At 53.2% G+C, this 19,986-nt stretch overlaps 1 protein-coding gene across 4 annotated transcripts in view; it reads left to right on the forward strand.

The window, feature by feature from the left end:
* Ttc28 (tetratricopeptide repeat domain 28) overlaps positions 1-19,986 on the forward strand; it is a 408,048-nt gene that overhangs the window by 376,006 nt on the left and 12,056 nt on the right. For all 4 annotated transcript variants that reach the window (XM_029476931.2, XM_085837027.1, XM_029476933.2 and 1 more), the window contains 3 exons: positions 9,846-9,986; positions 14,515-14,659; positions 19,518-19,697. In XM_029476931.2, coding sequence (XP_029332791.1) covers positions 9,846-9,986; positions 14,515-14,659; positions 19,518-19,697 — 466 coding nt within the window. The remainder of the gene's footprint in view (positions 1-9,845; positions 9,987-14,514; positions 14,660-19,517; positions 19,698-19,986) is intronic.

Here is a 19,986-nt window from a genome sequence, read left to right on the forward strand (position 1 = left end):
TCTTTTGGTCCCCTGCAGGGGTCGTAATGCCTGCGAAAGCTAGCTTTTGTTAGCGCACCTACGGTACCTCAATACTTACCAAAGCCGGCTTCACAAATATTTATTAATTAATTATAAAACCCCCAAGGGAGACATGGAATATCAATCCCACCTCTTTTCCAATTAATTCTGCACCTTTCCATTTGGCAAATATGTATGTTTTGTGACTCTTAATAGAGCAAGGAACCCCTTGGCTCTTTTGTCTGTGCAGTGGCTTGTTGTTGGCTCTGTGTGTGTGTGTGTGTGTGTGTGTGTGTGTGTGTGTGTGTGTGTGTGATTTAAAGGAATTTATCCATGGAAGCTCCCAGTGCAGCTGAGAGATGACTTGGGCGACATCTGCTGGCTGGCTGGAGAAGTAGGCTGGTCCACAGAACCGAAAGCCATGCCCTCGCCCCAGGCCCTAAGTAAATCCTAAATCTACAGGGCCCGGTGGGCTGTGGGTGGTAGGTACAATCATGGCTAAGAAGGCAGGGCATTTACACTTACTGTTATTATTTTCTTTATTATTGTTATTTAAATGGCAGTATTAGAAAGCAGGGGATGTTTCCCACCAGCTAATAACCATTTAAGTTGCATTTGGGGGCTTTCATGACTTGACGACAGCTTCTCAAAATCACGGGCTGTTAAACCCCCTACTGGGTTAATGTGGCAGAAAAAGACAAGAAGGGCGCTTCTGTGTGGAGGCCTCTCTGGTGTCTGGGGGGTGGGGAGGGGAGCAGGTCTTTTCAGAAAATCCAATTAGAGGGAGAGAGGGGAAGAACCCCCCAATGCCCCAGGCAGACGCTCAGCCTTCAGGCAGGAAAGCAGTACAGACAGGAACCTGCCTCTACCCAAAGCTCATTGGAGACCGAGAGTCTCTCCTGAATGCAAGGGTGTGGACGCTTATCTTAACCACTCCCAAGGAGGAGTACTGGCCACCTTGTCCCCAGGCTCCCATAACCAGTGTGGGTATTCAACTGACTATTCCAAGGAAGACTGAGGGAATAGCCAATAACTCTATGGAGATTGCCACAGCTTCTTTAGAGACTGTCTTCTACACAAATGCCCCTCTCTCAGGGGTTGCCCAAAATTGGGGCACCACTGCTGAGTGGTCTCATTTTCAAACCAAATAGACTGGGTCTGGTGGCTCTCGGTAGAATCCTTTTGTGCATAAATTTTAAAGGTGGGCTGCTTGCCTAGAGTCAGAGAATCCTGCACAAAGCTGCTACATACCACACAATTCTGTTGCAGCTATCTAGTACGTATTTGCTGTGCTGCATGGGGTATTGTGTGTAGAGCAGCTCTGAGGGCTCCGCCCAGTGTGCTCCTGAGCTGTGGGGCTCCCTTCTCAGTGGTCTCACTGTGACTTCCTCCTTACACAGGTGTTTCAGAAGTCACTCAGCACTTTACTGTGACTTTCATCCGTGTAATTGTGGGGGGACAAAAGGCTCTGAAGAGACTTTAGAAGGTTTCCTCTTCTTCGTGCCACACCCCCTCCATAGCACACCCATGTATAAGCCTCCTACACAGCACCTGGGGGCATTCCGGCACATCTGTTCCTGTACTCTTGGACTCCTGGACTCTTGGTGAACAAGGGCTTTGAATGGACTTGGAAGGCCATTCTGGTTGAGGTGGTCCTTCTGTGCTTTGTCGGATAGAATCCAATGTAGATGAACCCATACATAGTGAATGGTGAGTGATCTCATGCTGCGGAAAGCTGAAGGGATGGGGCAGCTGCCTGGTGAGCCTGGAGCCTCTATCCTGAGTGATTCCAAGTCACCATCTGTACCTCTGAGGGCAAGGGCAGCACAAGAAGGCTCAGTCTCGAAGCTTACCTTTCCTTGGCTGTTCTGACACTGCTCCCAAGTGGAGCAGGCTCTCCTACCTGGCTTTTGCCATGAGGTTTAAAGACAGTGTTCTAGGAGGGCCTTGACATCAAGCAGCCAAACTCAGCAGCTGTAACTGCTCATGATTCCTGACAGCCAAGAGTCGGAGCTCACGGTCTGTGAGGCCCAGAGCTCCTATCTGGGAGGGGTGCCTGATGCTCTCCATGCTCACACATGCACACCCACCTTCCCACTGTGGCATGATGTGATATGGGGCTGTCACAAACCCTAAAAATCCCATCCAGAGTGGAGGGAAAAGCCAATGCCATGGGCTTGAGACCCGGCAGCATCCAAGAGCACAGTGTCCCCTATGGTCCCAGAAGCCCAACCCTAAGTCGGTCCTATGACAAGCAAACGTTGTCTTCCAGAGTCACTCAGGGGAAGCCCCTTCTAGGTTCTACTGAGGACCTGGGAGAAAGGGATCCTGGGATTACTGTGAATCCAGCAGAATTTTGTTTTCCAGTGGCTGAGTGGTTCTCCTGGGTAGATAGGAGTCCCCTGTGCCATGAAGTTTCTGGTTCTGTCAGCCCCACAATGCTGGGCAATGTGTGTGACACAGACACAGGTAGTGACATCCAAGAGGCCCTCAGAAGTCTATGCAGCCACCCAGCCTGTGCTGAGCTTGGCCAGAGTCCAGGCCTTTGGGCACCAGAGCCTAGTGACCCACTGAGCTGTGTTTCCTAGGTGATTCCAACCCAGTTAATGCAGCAAAGAAGAGGCCCAATACCAAGGAACTATTTTAAATTAATTTCTTTATGATCAATAAGTGTTTGATTTATACACCTATCTTGTATATCCCTGTACCCAAAGTCACAGAGGAAAAAAAAATGTCAAGGGCAAAGAGTAGTCTCAGGAGCCATGGCCAGGGTCCAAAGGTTAAAGGTGTTTGCTGCACGAGCCCGATGACCTGGATTCAACACCCAGAGCCCATGTAAAGACTGAAGGAGAAAACTGACTCCACAGTTGTTCTCTGACCTCCATATGCACTTTGACACGCACATGCTCCCCATACACAGGCTTGCACACACATCCACATGTCAGGCATGTACACACACACACACACATCCACACGTCAGGCACGTGTGCACACACACACGCACACATCTGCACATCATGAATGCACACACACACATCATGCATGTATACACCAGGCATGCACACACACACATACACACGTCAGGCACGTGTGCACACACACACGCACACATCTGCACATCATGAATGCACACACACATCATGCATGTATACACCAGGCATGCACACACACACATACACACATCATGCATGCACACACACACACACACACACACACATACACACATCATTCATATACACACACATCTGCACATCATGCACAAACATATCCACACATCATGCATGCACACACATCCACACATGCATACACACACATATCAGGCATGGCTCTTTCCCCACTCTTTCCCCCCCCTCCATAAATATATAAGTGGTTTTCTTTTTTTAAAGATTTATTGATTTATATGAGTACACTGTAGCTGTTTATAGATACACCAGAAGAGGGCATCAGATCCCATTACAGATGGATGTGAGCCACCATGTGGTTGCTGGGAATTGAACTCAGGACCCATCTCCAGCCCCAATATATAAAAGTGTTTTACAAAGGAATCTGGCGATTTGAATAGGAAAAGTCCCCAGGTGTTTGGATGTTTGGCCCACAGGGAGCAGCATTAGGAGGTGTGGCAGTCTTAGAGGAGGCGTGGCCTTGTTGGCATGAGAGTCTCCTCCTGGCTGTCTGCAGAGGGTAGTCCCTTGATACTGCCTGCAGATCAAGATGTAGGATCAAGATCAGCTCCTCCTCCAGGCTAGATGCTGCCATGCTTTCCGCCATGATGATAATGGACTGAATCTATGAAACTGTAAGCCAGTCCAGTTAACTGTTTTCCTTTATAAGAGTTGTCTTGGTCATGGTGTCTCTTCACAGCAATTAAATCTTAATTAAGACCGAATTCCAAATACAAGGACTGCACAAACTGTACAAAGCCCTTTTGTGATGACCATGGTCTGGACACCAGGCTTCACACCAGTCTGAGGTGATGGAGTCTGGACAGTGAGGCCTTGAATGGGCGGGCTGCTGTCTCTCCTGTGTCCTTCCTAGCCTCACCCTTGTCATTTCCAGCTCATTTTAGAGGCCACTCAGGACGGTCCGACCTTACCCCAGATGTTGGAACTTGGTGTGCTTGTGGCTTATTCAGCTGGTCCTCTCTGCCCTCTGTGGAGTGGGCCCTTCAGCTCTCCCCAGAATCCCAGTCTTTATAGATTTACCACAGAAAAAAAAGCATCTCCCACACAGCAAGAATGGCAGCTGACCAGGGCCTGCAGGACCCCTTCTATGGAATGGGGAACAGGGCAGTTCTGTCTGCAGGTTGGAATGGAAGGCAAGATCTTCCTCTCTACTGTACCGAGGGGTCAGGGGAATCTCCAGGACAAACAAACAAACAAGAACTAGCCCTGGTCACACACTACATCAAGTCAGGGATGAAGCTGTTCTGGTCACCTCTTCTCAGTATGCTGTGGTCTCATGGGCCAGGTCTGGCTCCCTCAGCTTCCTGAACCTGGGCCTGTCTGCTTCTCCACCTCCCACTCACCACCACCAAGGCAGGAGAGAGAATGCACAGAGCCACTCTTACCTGGTGTACTGGTGAGTTTGTGTCAACTTGACACAGGCTGGAGTTATCACAGAGAAAGGAGCTTCAGTTGGGGAAATGCCTCCACAAGATCCAGCTGTAAGGCATTTTCTCAATTAGTGGTCAAGGGGGGAGGTCCCCTTGTGGGTAGTGCCATCTCTGGGCTGGTAGTCTTGGGTTCTATAAGAGAGCAAGCTGAGCAAGCTAGGGGTAGCAAGCCAGTAAAGAACATCCCTCCATGGCCTCTGCATCAGCTTCTGCTTCCTGACCTGCTTGAGCTCCAGTCCTGACTTTCTTTGGTGATAACAGCAGTGTGGAAATGTAAGCTGAATAAACCCTTTCCTTCCCAACTTGCTTCTTGGTCATGATGCTTTGTCCAGGAATAAAAACCCTGACTAAGACCCCTGGCAAACTGGCTTCCAGGACTCTGGTTGCAGTGGCTCCTTGGAGGTACCTTGCAGTCACTGAGCCTGGTAGTCACCTCTGCTCCTCTGTTGAATGCCCTTTCTCAGTCTCTGGTGCTGGAGACATTTCCCCTGCCCTTGATGGGTGGCTGTGTGGGACTGAGACTGAGGAGAACCACACTGGGTCTCTAGGAATTGCTCTGTCCTCACTGATCCCAGTCACCACAGGGGGTTGGGCCCTCATTGGCCTGGCCTCTGGTGAGCAGAGGTGAGTGGACTGAGAGTGGACTCTGTAGGGTCGAGTTCAGGGTGCCCCTCCTATTCCCAGGGGGTAAGGCAGTGACAGGCTGTAGCACTCGTCAAAGTAACCTCGTGTGTCTTTGTTCCCTCCTCTCTGGCCACAAACTCCACTAGCAGGGACTGGAAGTCCAAGACAATACTCAAAGCCTTTTCCTGTGATTGCCTATAAGGGAAGAGGTCCAGTACCATGCCTTTCTGTGTTGACATTTTGTTTTCTGTATACATGGCTCAGGCACACATGCACACACAGCATGCATGCGCATGTGCACACACACACACACACAGGATATCAGTGCATGCTTGCTCTATGGGCGTGGGGCAGGGCCTCTGTGTCTTCCCTTGCCCACATCTGTCAGTGGTAAATGCTTACCACAGGAAAACACAGCAGATTAAGTGACTGCACTGTTTCTTATGGCTTTCGGCATTTGCACCAAGGGATGCATGCACTGCAAGAATCGATAAAATCTCCAGAAAGGACTTGTAGTGACACACGGTAACAAGTGTCGCATGCACAGTGTGCCTTCTGCTGCAGACTCTCACATACGCTCCCGTATGGCACTCAAAACAGTCCCTGAGTGGAGCAGCAGATGTGCACCGAAGAGCATGTGCATTCGATTCCTACACAACCCTTGCAGGAACAACCGGAGTGGGAAGGAAACATGGCCCTTCAGGGCCCTTCGTGCCTGCCAAGTGCTGTGCACCACTGCCCATCCCTACTCCTCCCCTGCAGGTGACTAGCCTGGTTCACTTGCAGGGAGGAGGGTCTGCTGGTCTTAGGTCCCAGGAACATATCTGAAAGGGTGTGATTCCACCCCATCACCCAGGTCTTCCCACTCCAACACCATTCCCAGGGACTGCAGTGTGCTCTGTCCACGTCACACATCAACTCAGAGGATGCAAAAGACGTGTTTCAGGGGGAGTGCCATGGACTATAGGCTCCCAGCAAAGACGTAAAATGAGACACCAAGAAATGAGGCTTCCGCTCAATTACAGCTTTGTGTTCCCTGCCGGCCGGCTGTGGAGCTGACAGGAAACAAGCCTCAGCCGTTTGATCACTGTATTTACTGAAAGCAGAAAAGCTAGGCCAAGACCGTGAGCTCCTCCCCTCGGCACTGGAGTTCAGACTAGATCATTCCAGGCCACGGAGACAGACTTCACAGAGCTCCGGGCTTCAAGTGATTCTCTCTAAAAAGCACTTGGAAGGCCATGTTTATTCTTTTATCAGCGTGACAGTCAAGGGGCAAGTCAGGATGTGGGGGGAGGAGTGTGGAGGGAGATGAGAGGAGGGGGGGGAGGGAGGTGAAGAGAGGGAGGGAGAGAAAAACAAGGGAAGAGAATGTGAATGAGAACACAGTCTCCTGTCAGGTGAATATAATAATCCACTTTCAGACAACCAGGTTTCTGGCATCATTTAGAGAGAGCACTAAAGTAACTGGGTTTTGGCTTTATGGAGAGCAGCCATTTCTAGAGTGACTCAAAGCAGAAGCCTTTCCCAGGAGACTCGGGGAGGGGAAGCACATTAGTGACTGGATTGCTGAGGAGGGCCAGGCTGTGAACAAGGAGGGTTTGACATCAGAGTCTGTGGCCACTGTGCAGTGCATGGCTACGAGGTCTGGGGTGTGTGACATCAGCTGAGGAGAGAGCAGCCTGGGCAGGAGTCCCTCCATCTATTTCTGTGCACACTCAAGCGCCTCTCTTTTGACTGTCTCTGGTCTCAATGGTGTCATAGCAACAGGCTGTGCTACTGCTAGTTTGGTGCAGCAAGGGCACAGAGGTCTCTGGGGACACTGCCCCTCCTTACCAGTCCTCTCCAAGGCTTAAACAGAAGAGGGGCTTTCTAGTAAGGCTAAGGAACTCAACGAACTGCAGCTTAGCCTTGTAATGTAAGAGGAAAGCTGGGACCCCTGGGCTATGCGGGCAAGGCCACCCGTCACTGCTCTAGAGCAGGAAGATGGCCACCTTCTGTGCTTGTGTTTATACACAGTCTAAAGCCAGCCTCAGGTAACCACAACCAGATTTCCCTGGGTGTGGACGCTAAAAGGAACGTAGCTATCTATGATGGGGTGTCTCCTGCACTGACCCTTCCCCCTCTCCAGCAAGATGTCCTGCTGAGACAGCCCATGCAGTGGGATGTCCCTACCAAAGTGAAGGCCAGACCCTTCCCATCTTATAGGTATGCTAAAATTAACTGTGAAATAGCAGAGGGGCTGCCTGGGGGAGCACACCTGATGCCCAGCTTCCTACACATTCTGGAGAGCTCCCCCCCCCCCAAGAAACATGCAAGGCATGGTCCTGAGGACAGGCAGGGGTCTTGGAGGCACTGAACTTGTGCAGTGATAGCAGAGAGCTCCCTCAGTGGGAAGGAGAGCTTTGCTTCGAAAGAACCACCCTTCTGTGACCATGGGGCTTGAGGCCAGGAGCCTGCCTCTCCACCCTGAGCACAGGGCCTGAGGACCAGTCTCTTGCGGCCATCTCCAGCTCAGGATTGGAAGTCGCTCTTCAGCAAGCAACAGCTCATTGGTACAAGAGAAGCTTTGAGGCGGGGACTCAAGATGAGTTAGCAAGGGATGCTGGGATGTAAACAGGGCCATGCCTGTGCCGAGCTCCTGCCCGGCTGATGGACAACATGCTCACAGGGATCAGGAGGCCGAGTTTCTGAGCAGAAATCCTTTCTGGAGCTTCCTGCCATTCCCGTCTATTCCCGGTGCAGGCTGAGCCCTGGCACAGCTCCACAGCACTGATTCATGGCTGTCTCTTGGAGGGTCACAACCGTGAGCATCTCGGAGCCCACCATGGCCAGCATGTTTTACCCTCGCAACAGTAGCAGGCTGGGCTCTGGCAGGGCTGGGTCAGGTTCCAGCAGGACAGGTGGGCACCTTGGAGAGAGTGCTGTGGAGCCTGCCTTGTTCTCTCCTCCTTTCCTGCCCTCACCAGGATGCCAGCTTCTGCTGTGGCTTTGCCTTCTGTCCTCCATAGCATGGTGATCTAAGCATCAACCTCCGCTAACTCCACAGGACAGGCAGGGGCTGGAGCAAGAACAGAGCCCTTGCCATCCCTCGGGGACCCGGGAGCAGAGAAGGCCAGGGTAAGAAATCAAGCCCTTATGTGTAGAGAGCCTCAAAACAGAAAGAGCAAGAGTGGTGGCCACGGCCATCAGAGTAGGACCAGAGCATGGTGGACAGGACAGAGAGCAAGCACTGCAAAAAGGGACACTGGCCTTGGTGCCCACGGCATAGATGACCAGGGACCTCCCTTCCACTGCTCCTGGCCGCACCCATCCTGAAGCCTCCCTACCTTCCCTGCCAAGCTGCAACTAGTTCTGTCTGAAACTCTAACTACACTGCAACTAGTTCTGTCTGAAACTCTGCCTACCGATGATCCTTCTGTCTCTTCTACTGTGGCTGTCAGAAGAGTGACCAAGACCAGGCCCAGACGGTGGTGAAGGCTTTCCATACAGCACCTGTGGCAGATTCCTGCCTGCTCACTGGCACTCCCATCTCACCCCCACCCTGGCTGCTCCTGCAGCATTCACTGGGGAACATGGTAGTACAGAGTGCTATTCCTGTGTCAAGGTTTCCATGATCATCAGCACCATCTCTGAGCCTCTCCAGGGCAGCCCCAGCTAAGGATCTGCTACATACCAGTTGCTCAATGAAAGGAGACTTTTTACATCGGGTCTTAGCAGGTCGAAGCAGGCTGTGAATACATGATTTTCCTGCCTCAACCTCCCAAGAGTGGAGATTGCAGGCATATACCACCACCTAGTGTAATTTTTCTTACTCTCGCTATTGGGTAAACTGCTCTTTCAGTTTGCTGGGGTCAGGAATACAAGACTACTCTGTCATTTCAACAAGGAGCGTTTAAGACTCTAGAAAGTGTGAATCACATAGAGACACAAGCTCTGGAGAATATAAGTCACACTGGAGACTAGGCCCTCTCGTGTGAGCCCCAAGGTCTCGCTCTGGACATTTCCAGGTGTGAATGTGACCTGGGCCTGATACTGAGTCTGGGTCCAGGAGGCCATAGGCAGAGAGAATGGTGGGATGGTGATGTGGGCATCATTGTGGTCCTCTGTAGGCCCCTGCACAGCGCACAGCATGGACATGAAGCAAGCCTGTAGTCATTTTATTTATAAATCAGGGCTCTGCTGCACATTTCTGTCATGGGGGGGATATGAATGAATTCCAAACTGGTCACATACTCAAGTTCCACCCAGGGAAGGAACCCAAGAAGCCAGTGCTATCCATCAAAACCACCCGTGACTCTGTCTCCACATCTCAGACTAGCTCCATGCTTGGTACAGTACAGATGATCAGCAAATGTTTCTAGAATGGACTAGAATAAACCTGTGCTAGGGGTTGCCCAACTAAAACACAGCCTGGACAGAGTGCCTGCTCCTCCAGCATGTGCTCAATGCTGGGGCACACACTGTTCAAACACTGCTCCATCTGCACAGTTCATTGTTGCTGTGTAGATGGTACAGGCACCAGCGAGCCACAATGTGGAAGGCAGTGGGGGTGCTTAGCATCAGGAGGATGACTCCACAATAATGGCGGCTCTCTGGTGGTTTTCCACAGGGCCTGTGCCAGCAGTGAGACAGAAAGCGAAGCTGGAGACATCATGGAACAGCAGTTGGAGGAGATGAACAAGCAGCTTAACTCGGTAACCGACCCCACGGGCTTCCTGAGGATGGTGCGCCACAACAACCTCCTGCACAGGTATGGATGTGCACCAAACACAAGGTGCTCCCTGCAGCACGTGTCCCTGTGCTCCTTCCACGGGACACGGAGCTATAGCAGCAAGCCTGGTGCTTTGCCTCTGTACCAACCATTCAGATGGAGGCAGGGCAGCTCTCCACCTTCCTGTTTTTAATACAGTGGAGTCCAGGGTTGTTGACCTGCCATGCCAAGTCTGAGCTGCCTGCCCAGCCTCAGGAAAAAGTTGAGTAGCTCTCACCTCTCTGCCAGCTTCTCACAGGCCTGCAACTCAGGACGCCAAAAGGAGCCAAGAAGCCAGCAGGGTGGGAGACAGCAGTGGCCCAGAAATGAACTTCTCCACATCCAGCCACCCTGACCCAGTTCCCTCACACTTAACAGATGGGTGGGTTGTGGGTGAAATTGCTATGGCCCCAGGCTTATGTTAGCCATATTTTGTCAGAATTCATAATTCCTGTCTTCAAGGGATGATGGCTGTTCCGGGACTGCAGAGGGACCAGACTGGGTGGGTAGCCTTTCTTGGCAGCCCTACATGTGGGCACTGTGTACCTTGTCTGTAGCAGCCTGGTTTCCTGTCATTGTGTTATCAGGGTGACAGCAGTGTGTTTGCCTTCCCAGGGCCTAGCAACTTTAGGAAAGAAGCCAAAAGCGTGAGGGACAAGCTGGTCCTCTCTCCCTCTTGGCCTTGGGGGTGTCCCTCTGTCATGGAAGGACACAGCCAGATGCAAGGAGGTGTGGGATTGGGCTAGACTTGGCATCTTCTCCACCTGAGTGGCAAGGGATAAGATTTTGGCTTGTGATCAAGAACAGCAAGCCCAAAACTAGATGCAGGCCTCGCCAGGCTGTAGTTGACATCTAGTAGACACCTTCCCAATCCTAACATGTGCACAGACACACACACACACACACACACACACACACACAAACACACACATGCCCCGTGTCCCTTCAGTGTGGCAATTAAGGACCACTCTGCAAACATCAGCTGGCTTCCTGGTATGTGGGCAGCATCGTGTGGCTGATAGCCCTCTTGCCAGGCAAGAGTGAGGCTGAGCATGGAGACAAGAGTGTCTCTTCACTACTTCTTAATTCACTTTCCTGTCTACAATATGCTAATCCCTCAAGACTGTATAGAAGACTGGGAGGTGGACTCAGCTCAGCAGCCCCTGAAGCTCCCTGTCTGATGCCCAGCAATGACACTCCCCAGCTGCGGGTGACAGTGAGTGCTGGAGATGCCGCCAAACCCCAACTCTGCCCCCCACAGCCCATGCCTGGTAACTCCAGTCCCAACCGGATATGCTAGTGCTGTGGGTGTCAGCCCCTTCGGAGGTCAAATGACCCTCAGAGAACACAGATATTTACATCAAGATCCATAACAGCAGCAAAGTTACAGTTATGGGGTAGCAACAAAAATAATTTCATGGTTGGGGGTCACCACAACATGAGGAACTGTATTAAAAGGTCGCGGCATTAGGGAAGCCGAGAGCCAGTGTGCAGGTGGGCCTGCAGGCGCTTCTGGGTCCCATGCCTGAGCATTCACTGTTCACAGGGAGTAGTGATGTAATCCTGGAAGAGGGCCTTGCAAGGTGGCCGGCACTACGCGAGATGTCATTCTGGGTCTCCCAACAGAGTGGTGGCAAGATAGGGTTTATCCCTCACCCATACCCTGAGGCAAGTGGGTGGTCTCCAGACCCCCATTCACACAGCTTACCCCTTCTCAGGATGCTAAGTGGAGTCAGTAGCCTCTGCGTGACCCTGCCATTCACTCTCTCCATAGTCTGTCTCCTCTGTATGGCCCAGAGGAGTCCTAGGCTTGTCATTACTGACTCCAGATCTTTGCCTGGCATTGGGACATGGCCAAGTCTGGCTTTCCCAGGAGGATCATCACCCGCGCATGCATGCACAGTCTTTGTTTCTAGGCTACCCTAGCTGAGTACTCTCTTCTTCGAAGATTCCCTGGTGCTTTGGGTATAGAGGTCTTTGCCTGCTCCCTTGCATTTTTTCTCTGGGTCTGTCTGCCCCCCACCCCCTAGCCTACACATCTCTAGAGACTGGATTTGCTCTAGGATTTCTTTCTCCAACCCTGAGGTGCTGGCTACCTTGCTACTACATACTTACATGTGCCTGACTCACTTAACTGGAGGGTGGGGGAAGGGATAGAAGGGTCCTTTAGTCAAACACCACCCCGGCAAAGAGAAGGCACCTGTGATGCTCAGCTGATGCCTCTAAGGGCCAGCACAATGTAGCACTTCCCTGATCTCTGTTGACCCTTCTTCCCATAGCTGTGAAGGACACGGTTCAAAGGAAACTGGGAAGGCTTGCCCCACCTTCTCTAACTGGCCCTGGAGGAAAGTCCCTCTGGCTTGCTCTCTCAGGCAACAATGGAATAGCTGTCACTGCTAGCAGGCTTACAAGGAATCCAGCTGTTCCAGCTGCCTGGAAGAAGCAGTCACCCAGAGCCTCATAGCTACATGAAGAGGCAACACAGGATCTGACCTGTCAGATGGAAAGTCTGTGGTCCAGTCTCCCAGACCCCACTCACCCTCCTTAGACGCTGGCCCTGGGCTTCTAAAGCTCCAGCAAGCACTCATCTGTGTGTGCTTAGGCTCCTTCAAGCACAAAGCAGGATCATTCTGGGCCCTGCGGACAGCTCCTCCCAACATATCTGAGGGGTCCTTGTGAACTCACAGGGAGCAACTCCCCGTGGGTTTGCTTGGGGGTGTAGAGTCTCTGCAAAGGGCTGACCATGTTGCTATCATGGATAGGTGAGAAGGCTACTGCCCCGGCCTGTAGTCTCACCTCTCCATGCCAAGCACAGGTAAGGTCAGTGGGCCCCTATGCTGCCCCTGAGCAGCAGTGTCAGGAGGGACAGATGCCGGTTCCATTGCCATCCCAAGCTTCTGCGGAAGGTGGTGGGCTCAGGGGCACAGCAGTGTCTGTCAGGGGAGACCAGGCTGAATCACACCAAGCCAACAGCGGCCTCTTCCAACAGTGTGTGAATAATACGCCCTGGGTTGCACCTGCCCCACCTCCTCCCTGCACAGCACAGGCTGCTGTGCTCTGCAGTCCTCTAGAAGTGGGTTCTTAGACATATCCGAGAAGCCAGCTAAGAAACCCCCTCTTCCTGGGGCTAAGCTGTCACTTAGCCCAAGTGGAACTGGGACAGGATGGCAAAACAGTGATCTACCGCCACCTGCTGGATCTATGTGATAGTGCAAGTCCAGTGGCATACAAAGCTTGACCCCTGCCCTGCCCAGGGCAGCTGCAGAGATGAGAGACAGAAGAGGGCCCCTGAGAACTTACTTGGGGACCTGGCCTGCTCCTGGGCCGATGGGAAGTGGGAAGGTGCCTGTCCTGTGCCAGCCCTGAACCCAGCCCCCTTGTACAGCCAGAAGGGAGCCATGCTCTGCTCAAGCACATCTTCAGAGAACAATGTGCACATCTCTCCTTCGGAGAGCACTGTCCCTGGATACAGAGTGTCTCTTCAGGGTCATCTGCACACCAATGGCTCTGGTAGCAAAGCTATAATACACTCTGTCACTTGTTTCCGAGTAGAGGGGAATGGCTGCACCCCAGGAAATAGCTGGGACAGGGAAGACCTAAGGGAGAAAGTAGAACACAGGAGCCACAGCCAGCGAGGCACACAGGCCCCCTCCAACTGGCCCTGGAGGAAGCCCTCTGGCAACAACTGAATAGCTGTCACAAAACTAACAGGCAGAGCACTTGCCATACAGCCTGCTGCTCTGTCTGGCGTCTGGCACAGTTCGTGCCAGTGCAGGTCCTGCCGCATACCGTGGAAACAATACACTGCTAACACTCGACAGTCTCACAGAGTGTGCTACCAGCTGGCCATGTTGAGGCCATGAGCCAGGCTACCAGGCAGGCAGGAGGATTCTGCCACCTCCTCCCCATTTACCTGCATGCTTAGTGCTCTTCGGGGCCCCGGGGACCATGGCTCTGCCTAGCAGTACTTAAACACCTAAACATATTTTCTGAATCAGGCAGTAGTTGTCCTTTGTCACCCTTTGAGAGTATGACTCCTGGGGCATCCTGGGAGTTGAAGATGCCTCTGTGTTAGTGAAACTGCCCCTAATAGCTGCTCAGAGTGCCCCTCCTCTACAGACAACTTTCCAATCAGCTGCTCTCAGGGCACCCCTGTGAAATGGAGAGTCCCTGTCAGGGTCTGGCTGGGTTTGGCCAGCAGATCCTTGTCACTTCAGCAGTGAGTTCACTGCTACTGAACGCCATCTTCCTTGTCAGCCTGGCCACTGCACTGACCCTTCCTGATCCCCATCCTTAACGGAGCACAATTGCTCCGTGTGGGACCAGCACTCTGGGATGCTTGATTACATAGCTGACACCACAGAGATGCACACACGCTGTTCTGTACAGAACTTAGTGTTGTATGACAGTACCCCCTGCAAGGGACAAGCATGAGCTGGAGCTGACAGGCATGCTGAGAGGCCCTGCCTCTGGGCAACCAGAATGATGGAGGGTGAGCTTGATTCCAACCCTGGTCCTGTCTCCCCAGGAGCTGCCAGAGCATGACAAGCTTGTTCAGTGGTACGGTGTCACCCAGCAAGGATGGGACCTCCTCTCTGCCCAGGAGGCAGAACTCACTGGCCAAGCCCCCACTCCGTGCCCTGTACGATCTGCTCATCGCGCCCATGGAAGGGGTAAGTGGCTCCTGGGACGTGACACCCCTTGGTATCAGAATGCATCTTTTTTTTTTTCCTGCTTGGTGCGCATGCGCACCCACCCCCACCCCCAGCACGCAGCGGACTTTTTCTGTTCAGTGCGCATGCGCACCCCCAAGCTCTCCATGGACACGCATTTTTCGCTGGCTGCTTATAGTCAGGATGGCAGGTCTGAGCTTGTGCTTCGCTCTGCTCTACGTGGGCTGAACGCATTTGGCTCAGTGTCCTAGTGTGCTCCTCGCCTGGTCTATAGGCCATGAGGCTCAATGTGTCAGTGCTAGGAATGAATGCCAGCCACGCCTACCTAATCTTAGATGTTTATTCCGATTGATCCAGGCCACCCCCTTGCTCTTTGCCTGGGTCTCAAACACAGAACCAATGTCCGGTGCTAAAGACACCAACTACAGCCTACCTTGCCCTCTTGCTGGCATATCCAAGCCACATGAACCTGCCATATCCCTGCTTAATTCAAACAGTGCTCTTGGGTGGTACAGGGACCTTGGTGGGTCTGAGAATTTAGGGGCCGGTTTCAGGCAGGATAGTCACAGACAGCTGTTCTAAGGAGGCAGGAGCATCCCTCAGCAACTCTCTCTCAGGCACCGTGTATCCTTAAGAGACCACGGTTCACATATGACTTCTCCATTCCCTGAAATGGGCACCTCCCTGGTCCTCCAGTGGTGTCTCACCTGGCCTAACAGCTGTGGGGTGACTTTCCTGTTTTCTGGCACATGACCCTGGCCATCCTTCCTGATGTCTTTTCTCTGTAGGACTGTGAGGACATGTCAGGTTTGGACAGGAACAAAGGGCAAGGTGCACAACACATTAGGGCTGCAGGCAGGGACTGTCACCTGGGCAGAGGGAACTGCTGTGTCCAGGCCCCTCCTCAAGGTCCCTTCAGGAGTTCCTGTCTGAACCCTTCTCCTGGAAAGGCCAAGCCCCTCTTCCCTTCATGCTCTACTCTGTCCCTTCTTATCTTCGCCCTCTCCACACTGCTATGATAGGGCTCCAGCTCACTGTACCTTGCTGATTGAGGAAGACATGTGTTTTTCTCCTGCCTCCCACTGCCACGAGCAGTTTTGCACTCCTCTGCACTTCTATTAGTCCTCTGAACTTGCACTCCTAGCAATGTTCCCTAGTTCCAGTAGTGCTCCCCACACTCCCAGCAGTCCTCTGCACTCGAAATGCTCCCCACTCCCTATAGTCCTCTGAACTCCCAGTAGTGCTCCCCAGTCCCGGCAGTCCTCTGCACTCCTGGGAGAGCTCCCCATTCCCCATTCGTCACTTGCTCCTAGCTGATTGTATCTCTGCTCCATCAATGCTGAGGAAGACAAAGCAAAGAGGGAGACTACTGTGACTGTGGTCTCTGCTTGCCCAGATCAGCAAGGCCTCTATCCCAAAGCACTGTCCCCTGGTCTCTGCTATCCACAGAGCAACATGGTATCTGAGGACTTGGCTCTTGTCTCCTCCTCCTTCTCTCCCTTGTGACTTAATTCACTCCCCAGTCATGGCCAGGGCCATCCCTCAGCTTCATGTCCCTCGGCAGCTGGCCTGAGGCCTCATGCATGTGCACAGAGCTGCTCTCAGTCTGAGGTGCATTCGCACTGGATCTGATACAGCACAGAAAGCAGAGGACACTAGGAAGACACTGGGTAATGGTTTCTGTGGCGACCTGGGGGCTTTCCAAGGGCCAGAAACCAGATAACCCCCACCCCCAGGAATCACAGCCACACAGGCCACGTGTCCTGTGTACATGCCTGTCAGAACCCACAGCTGAGGCAGCCCCCTTGATGGCAGCACCTAATGGAGGTGCCGCTCACCCTAGGGGTCCAATACTTGGTGACGAGTCCAAGCCAGGCTGGGAGTCAGCAGGAAGCTGAGGCCAGGAGGTGCCCAGAGTCAACAGGGTGTGCTTCAAACAGTCCCTCTTCTGTGACTCCCCCCAGAGTAAGTGTGTGCTGAGGCGGTCTACACACCCTCATGCTCCTGCAGAGGTGCAAGGAAGGGTGGTCTCAGCTTTAAACAGGTAAAACAGCTATCAGAAAACACCTTTGCATGCTGACCACCAGGTACCCACCAGGACTGTGTCCACTGCAGGTGAGGGGCCAATGCTTCTCATGCAAGACAGAGTGAGCCAGGAGCTCTCAGCCACCCCAAGCAACATGGCAAGACTGCTCAAAGTTTAAAGACAAAAGGATCCACTGTTTTAAGGAAAGCACTTCTGAGAACCTGGGATTCTGTTTCCTGTCCAGTTACAGCTACACATTTAACACATGCTTAGACATGCCTGGTGTGTGCTGCCCCAGATTCTGGAGCTCCGGCCCTCTCTCATTGCTGTCCTGTAGCAGGCCTCCTGGGAACATGCCACTCCTCTCCAGAGGCCACCAGAGGGCGCATTGACGCTGCCAGCCCTATGGGGAGTCACAACTGGAGAACAGCCGGTTCCCTCCACACTGTCACAGAAACCGCAGATTGGGATTCATGGATGCTTCGTGTGGAGCATGTGATTATCTCAACAACTGCCTTCACTTAGCCATGGTCCTGTTGCTAGGGAACCAGGCCCGACAGGACTGAAAGTGGGACATAGTAGTCTGGGGGGGGGGGGGGCGGGGGGCAGCCTTTGGCTGACTGTATTTCCAGGGAAGAGCACTATCAGGACCATCAGCAAACGCTAAGCCAGAGCCTACCTCCAGTCACCAGGGAGCAGTATGGAAGGTCTGAGTGAAAATCAGGCAGGTGTGGGTGGTGTGGTGCCAGCAGGTTTAATTAAAGGTGTTAAGGACAGCAATGGGCCTGAGACCTGGTCTGCCTTTCTGGTTGTGAGAGGACAAGGGAGCCATCTCATCTCTGAAGCCCAGGTGACCAGACAACCTATGACCAGTGGTGTTTTCAGGGTAGACTTGGAGTGTGGCCCTGTACATACCAGCAACATGTATGATCTTCCTTCCACACTGCAGGCAAGCTTCACCCAGTGCAAGGCACCATACCCTCGAGGCAGGCTTGCAGTAGGGCCTTCTCCAGGTGGGCAGTCACTCACTCTATGGAGCCCAGACTTAAGCATCCTCAGACTTTGGGCTTGCCCTAGTTACAGCCTGCCAGCCTCACCTTTGTATCCCTTTGCTTCCGCTCTGCTTGGAGTAAAATTTGAAGCTGGATGCTCCAAAGAGGTCATTCACACAACTTCGACACACAGCTGTCTGTCTGCAGAGGCCAGAGGGACAAGGACACGTGGCTGCGAGTCAGGTGTGGCACCAGCCACTGGCTGTTCCAACACATCGTGTCACTGTGGATAGCCATGTGTTCACACTTGACCGCATGTGCTGTGGCCTGTGCTACGGCAACTCCCTCTGCTGCCTGGGCTGTGAGTGAAGGTGTGCTGGCAGCGGGGGCTCTGCCCATGCCACGCAGAGCTCCCCATCCCAACTTGCCGTTTCTGGGGTGGCAGTGACATACTTCCTACTCCCTGGGTCCTACAGCAGCTCATTTAGCTGCTTAGGAAATGGCTTGTAAAGCAAACAAGTGCCCCAGTGACTTCAATTCTCTTTCTCCCAGGTTAGCCAGATTATAAAGGGAAGCAAGGCCCGGGTGCCAAGGAGCCTGAACTTCCTACCAGACACTTGTCACTTTGGGTTAGCCAGCATTTCTGCTACCCTCAGCCAGGGGCCCCTGGCAGCAGGCAGATGGGTCACATGAGTACATTTGCTTCCTGAGGGCACAGCCTGTCAACCTCACTGAGTCGGCAGGAAGCGTGCTAGGCCCAGGAGACAGGCATTTCGGCCTGCGGTGACTCCCACTCCATCTCTGTTGAGTGGCAGCCATACTTGCCTCACTCCCAGGCTCTCTCTCCCCTCTTCACTTCCTCCCATGCCTCTTCTCAAGTACAGAGTCCTGCTCTTTAGTGTAGGCTCACCCTGAGTTCGTGGCAATCCCCCTGCCTCCTCCCCTCACCCCCCAGAGTATTGGGATTATGGGTGTGCTTAGTGTAGGTTCACCCCGAGTTCATGGCAATCCCCTTGCCTCTCCCCCACACCCAGAGTATTGGGATTATGGGTGTACATCACCACTCCTGGGCGCTGGGTCATAGTCTTCACAGCTGGCTTATCCCTTCTGAGTCCCAGCCCCACTTTTGGAAAGGCCACTTCTGGGCAGAGCGGGCCGGTCAGTGTCTGCATGCTGTGGCTTGCACACAGACTTCCCCAGCTCCTCACGTGAGATTCCGGCAGGAGAAGTGCTGCCCGTCTAACACCTTCTCACCCCCAGACGCCATAAATGGAAACACTGCCTTCAAAGCCAGGCGCTGAGATTGAGAGACCCTGACATCACAACAGTCCTTGGAACACAGATACGATGACCCCAGATCCTCCTCCTGGCTCTGAGTGTCTGGCCTTGTGCCTCATCAAATGGGAGACTCACCAGGCTCCAGGACTCCTTGCTGCCCCAGAGGGTCGTGGCACGTACCCGAGTCCTGGTGGCAACACAGCCTTCTGGCTGTCTTCCTGGAGGGCCGCTAGGGCAGGTCTCTCTGCACTCGTCTTCAGCTTCCAGGAAGAACACCTGCATCCACCGGTAGTTGCTCTTTGTGTGCCACTCCTCTTCAGACTGGTGGCTCTCATCTCCTCCCGCCCCCCCAGCCTCTCACAGACCTTGACAGACTGTCTGCTACCTAACACAGAAGCCTTGCCCTCTGAGTAATTACAACGTGTGGTACCTGTTAACACTTGTACAGGGTAGCACACCCAACATCCACAGTCTCCAGCCCTGCCATGACAGTTAGCCAGGGCGATCGTCGATGGTCAGCGTGGCCTCCCACCCTGAGTCCGCTCTTGTTTTTGCTCTGCAGGGCCTAATGCACTCCAGCGGCCCCGTGGGCCGGCACCGGCAGCTGGTCCTGGTTCTGGAGGGGGAGCTCTACCTTGTCCCCTTTGCTCTCCTGAAGGGCAGCGCCTCCAACGAGTACCTGTATGAACGCTTTACCCTCATCGCTGTGCCCGCCGTCCGCTCGCTTGGTCCACACTCCAAGGTAACAACACACTGCCCGGACTCTGGGTCTCCCGTGCAGCCTGAGGGGCAGGTGGGCGGGCTTAGCAACCAGACCCAGGGCATAATTCATACGGGGTAGTTTCTGCCTCAGTGGTTTTGAAGATCTTTTTAGTTTGATGTTGAATTACAACTTTGTCAAGAGGCAGGATCAGTTCAGAGGGAACAGAACACACTTTTGAAGTCTCCATGGCCGACTCCAGGTCCCAGATGGGAAGGGAGCCGGTCTCCCTGCCGTCGCCTGGCTCACAAAGCACAATAGGCATTGGATG

This window comes from Mus caroli, unplaced genomic scaffold (genome assembly GCF_978045245.1).
Source record: "Mus caroli unplaced genomic scaffold, Mus_caroli_1 scaffold_4, whole genome shotgun sequence".
NCBI lineage: Eukaryota > Metazoa > Chordata > Mammalia > Rodentia > Muridae > Mus > Mus caroli.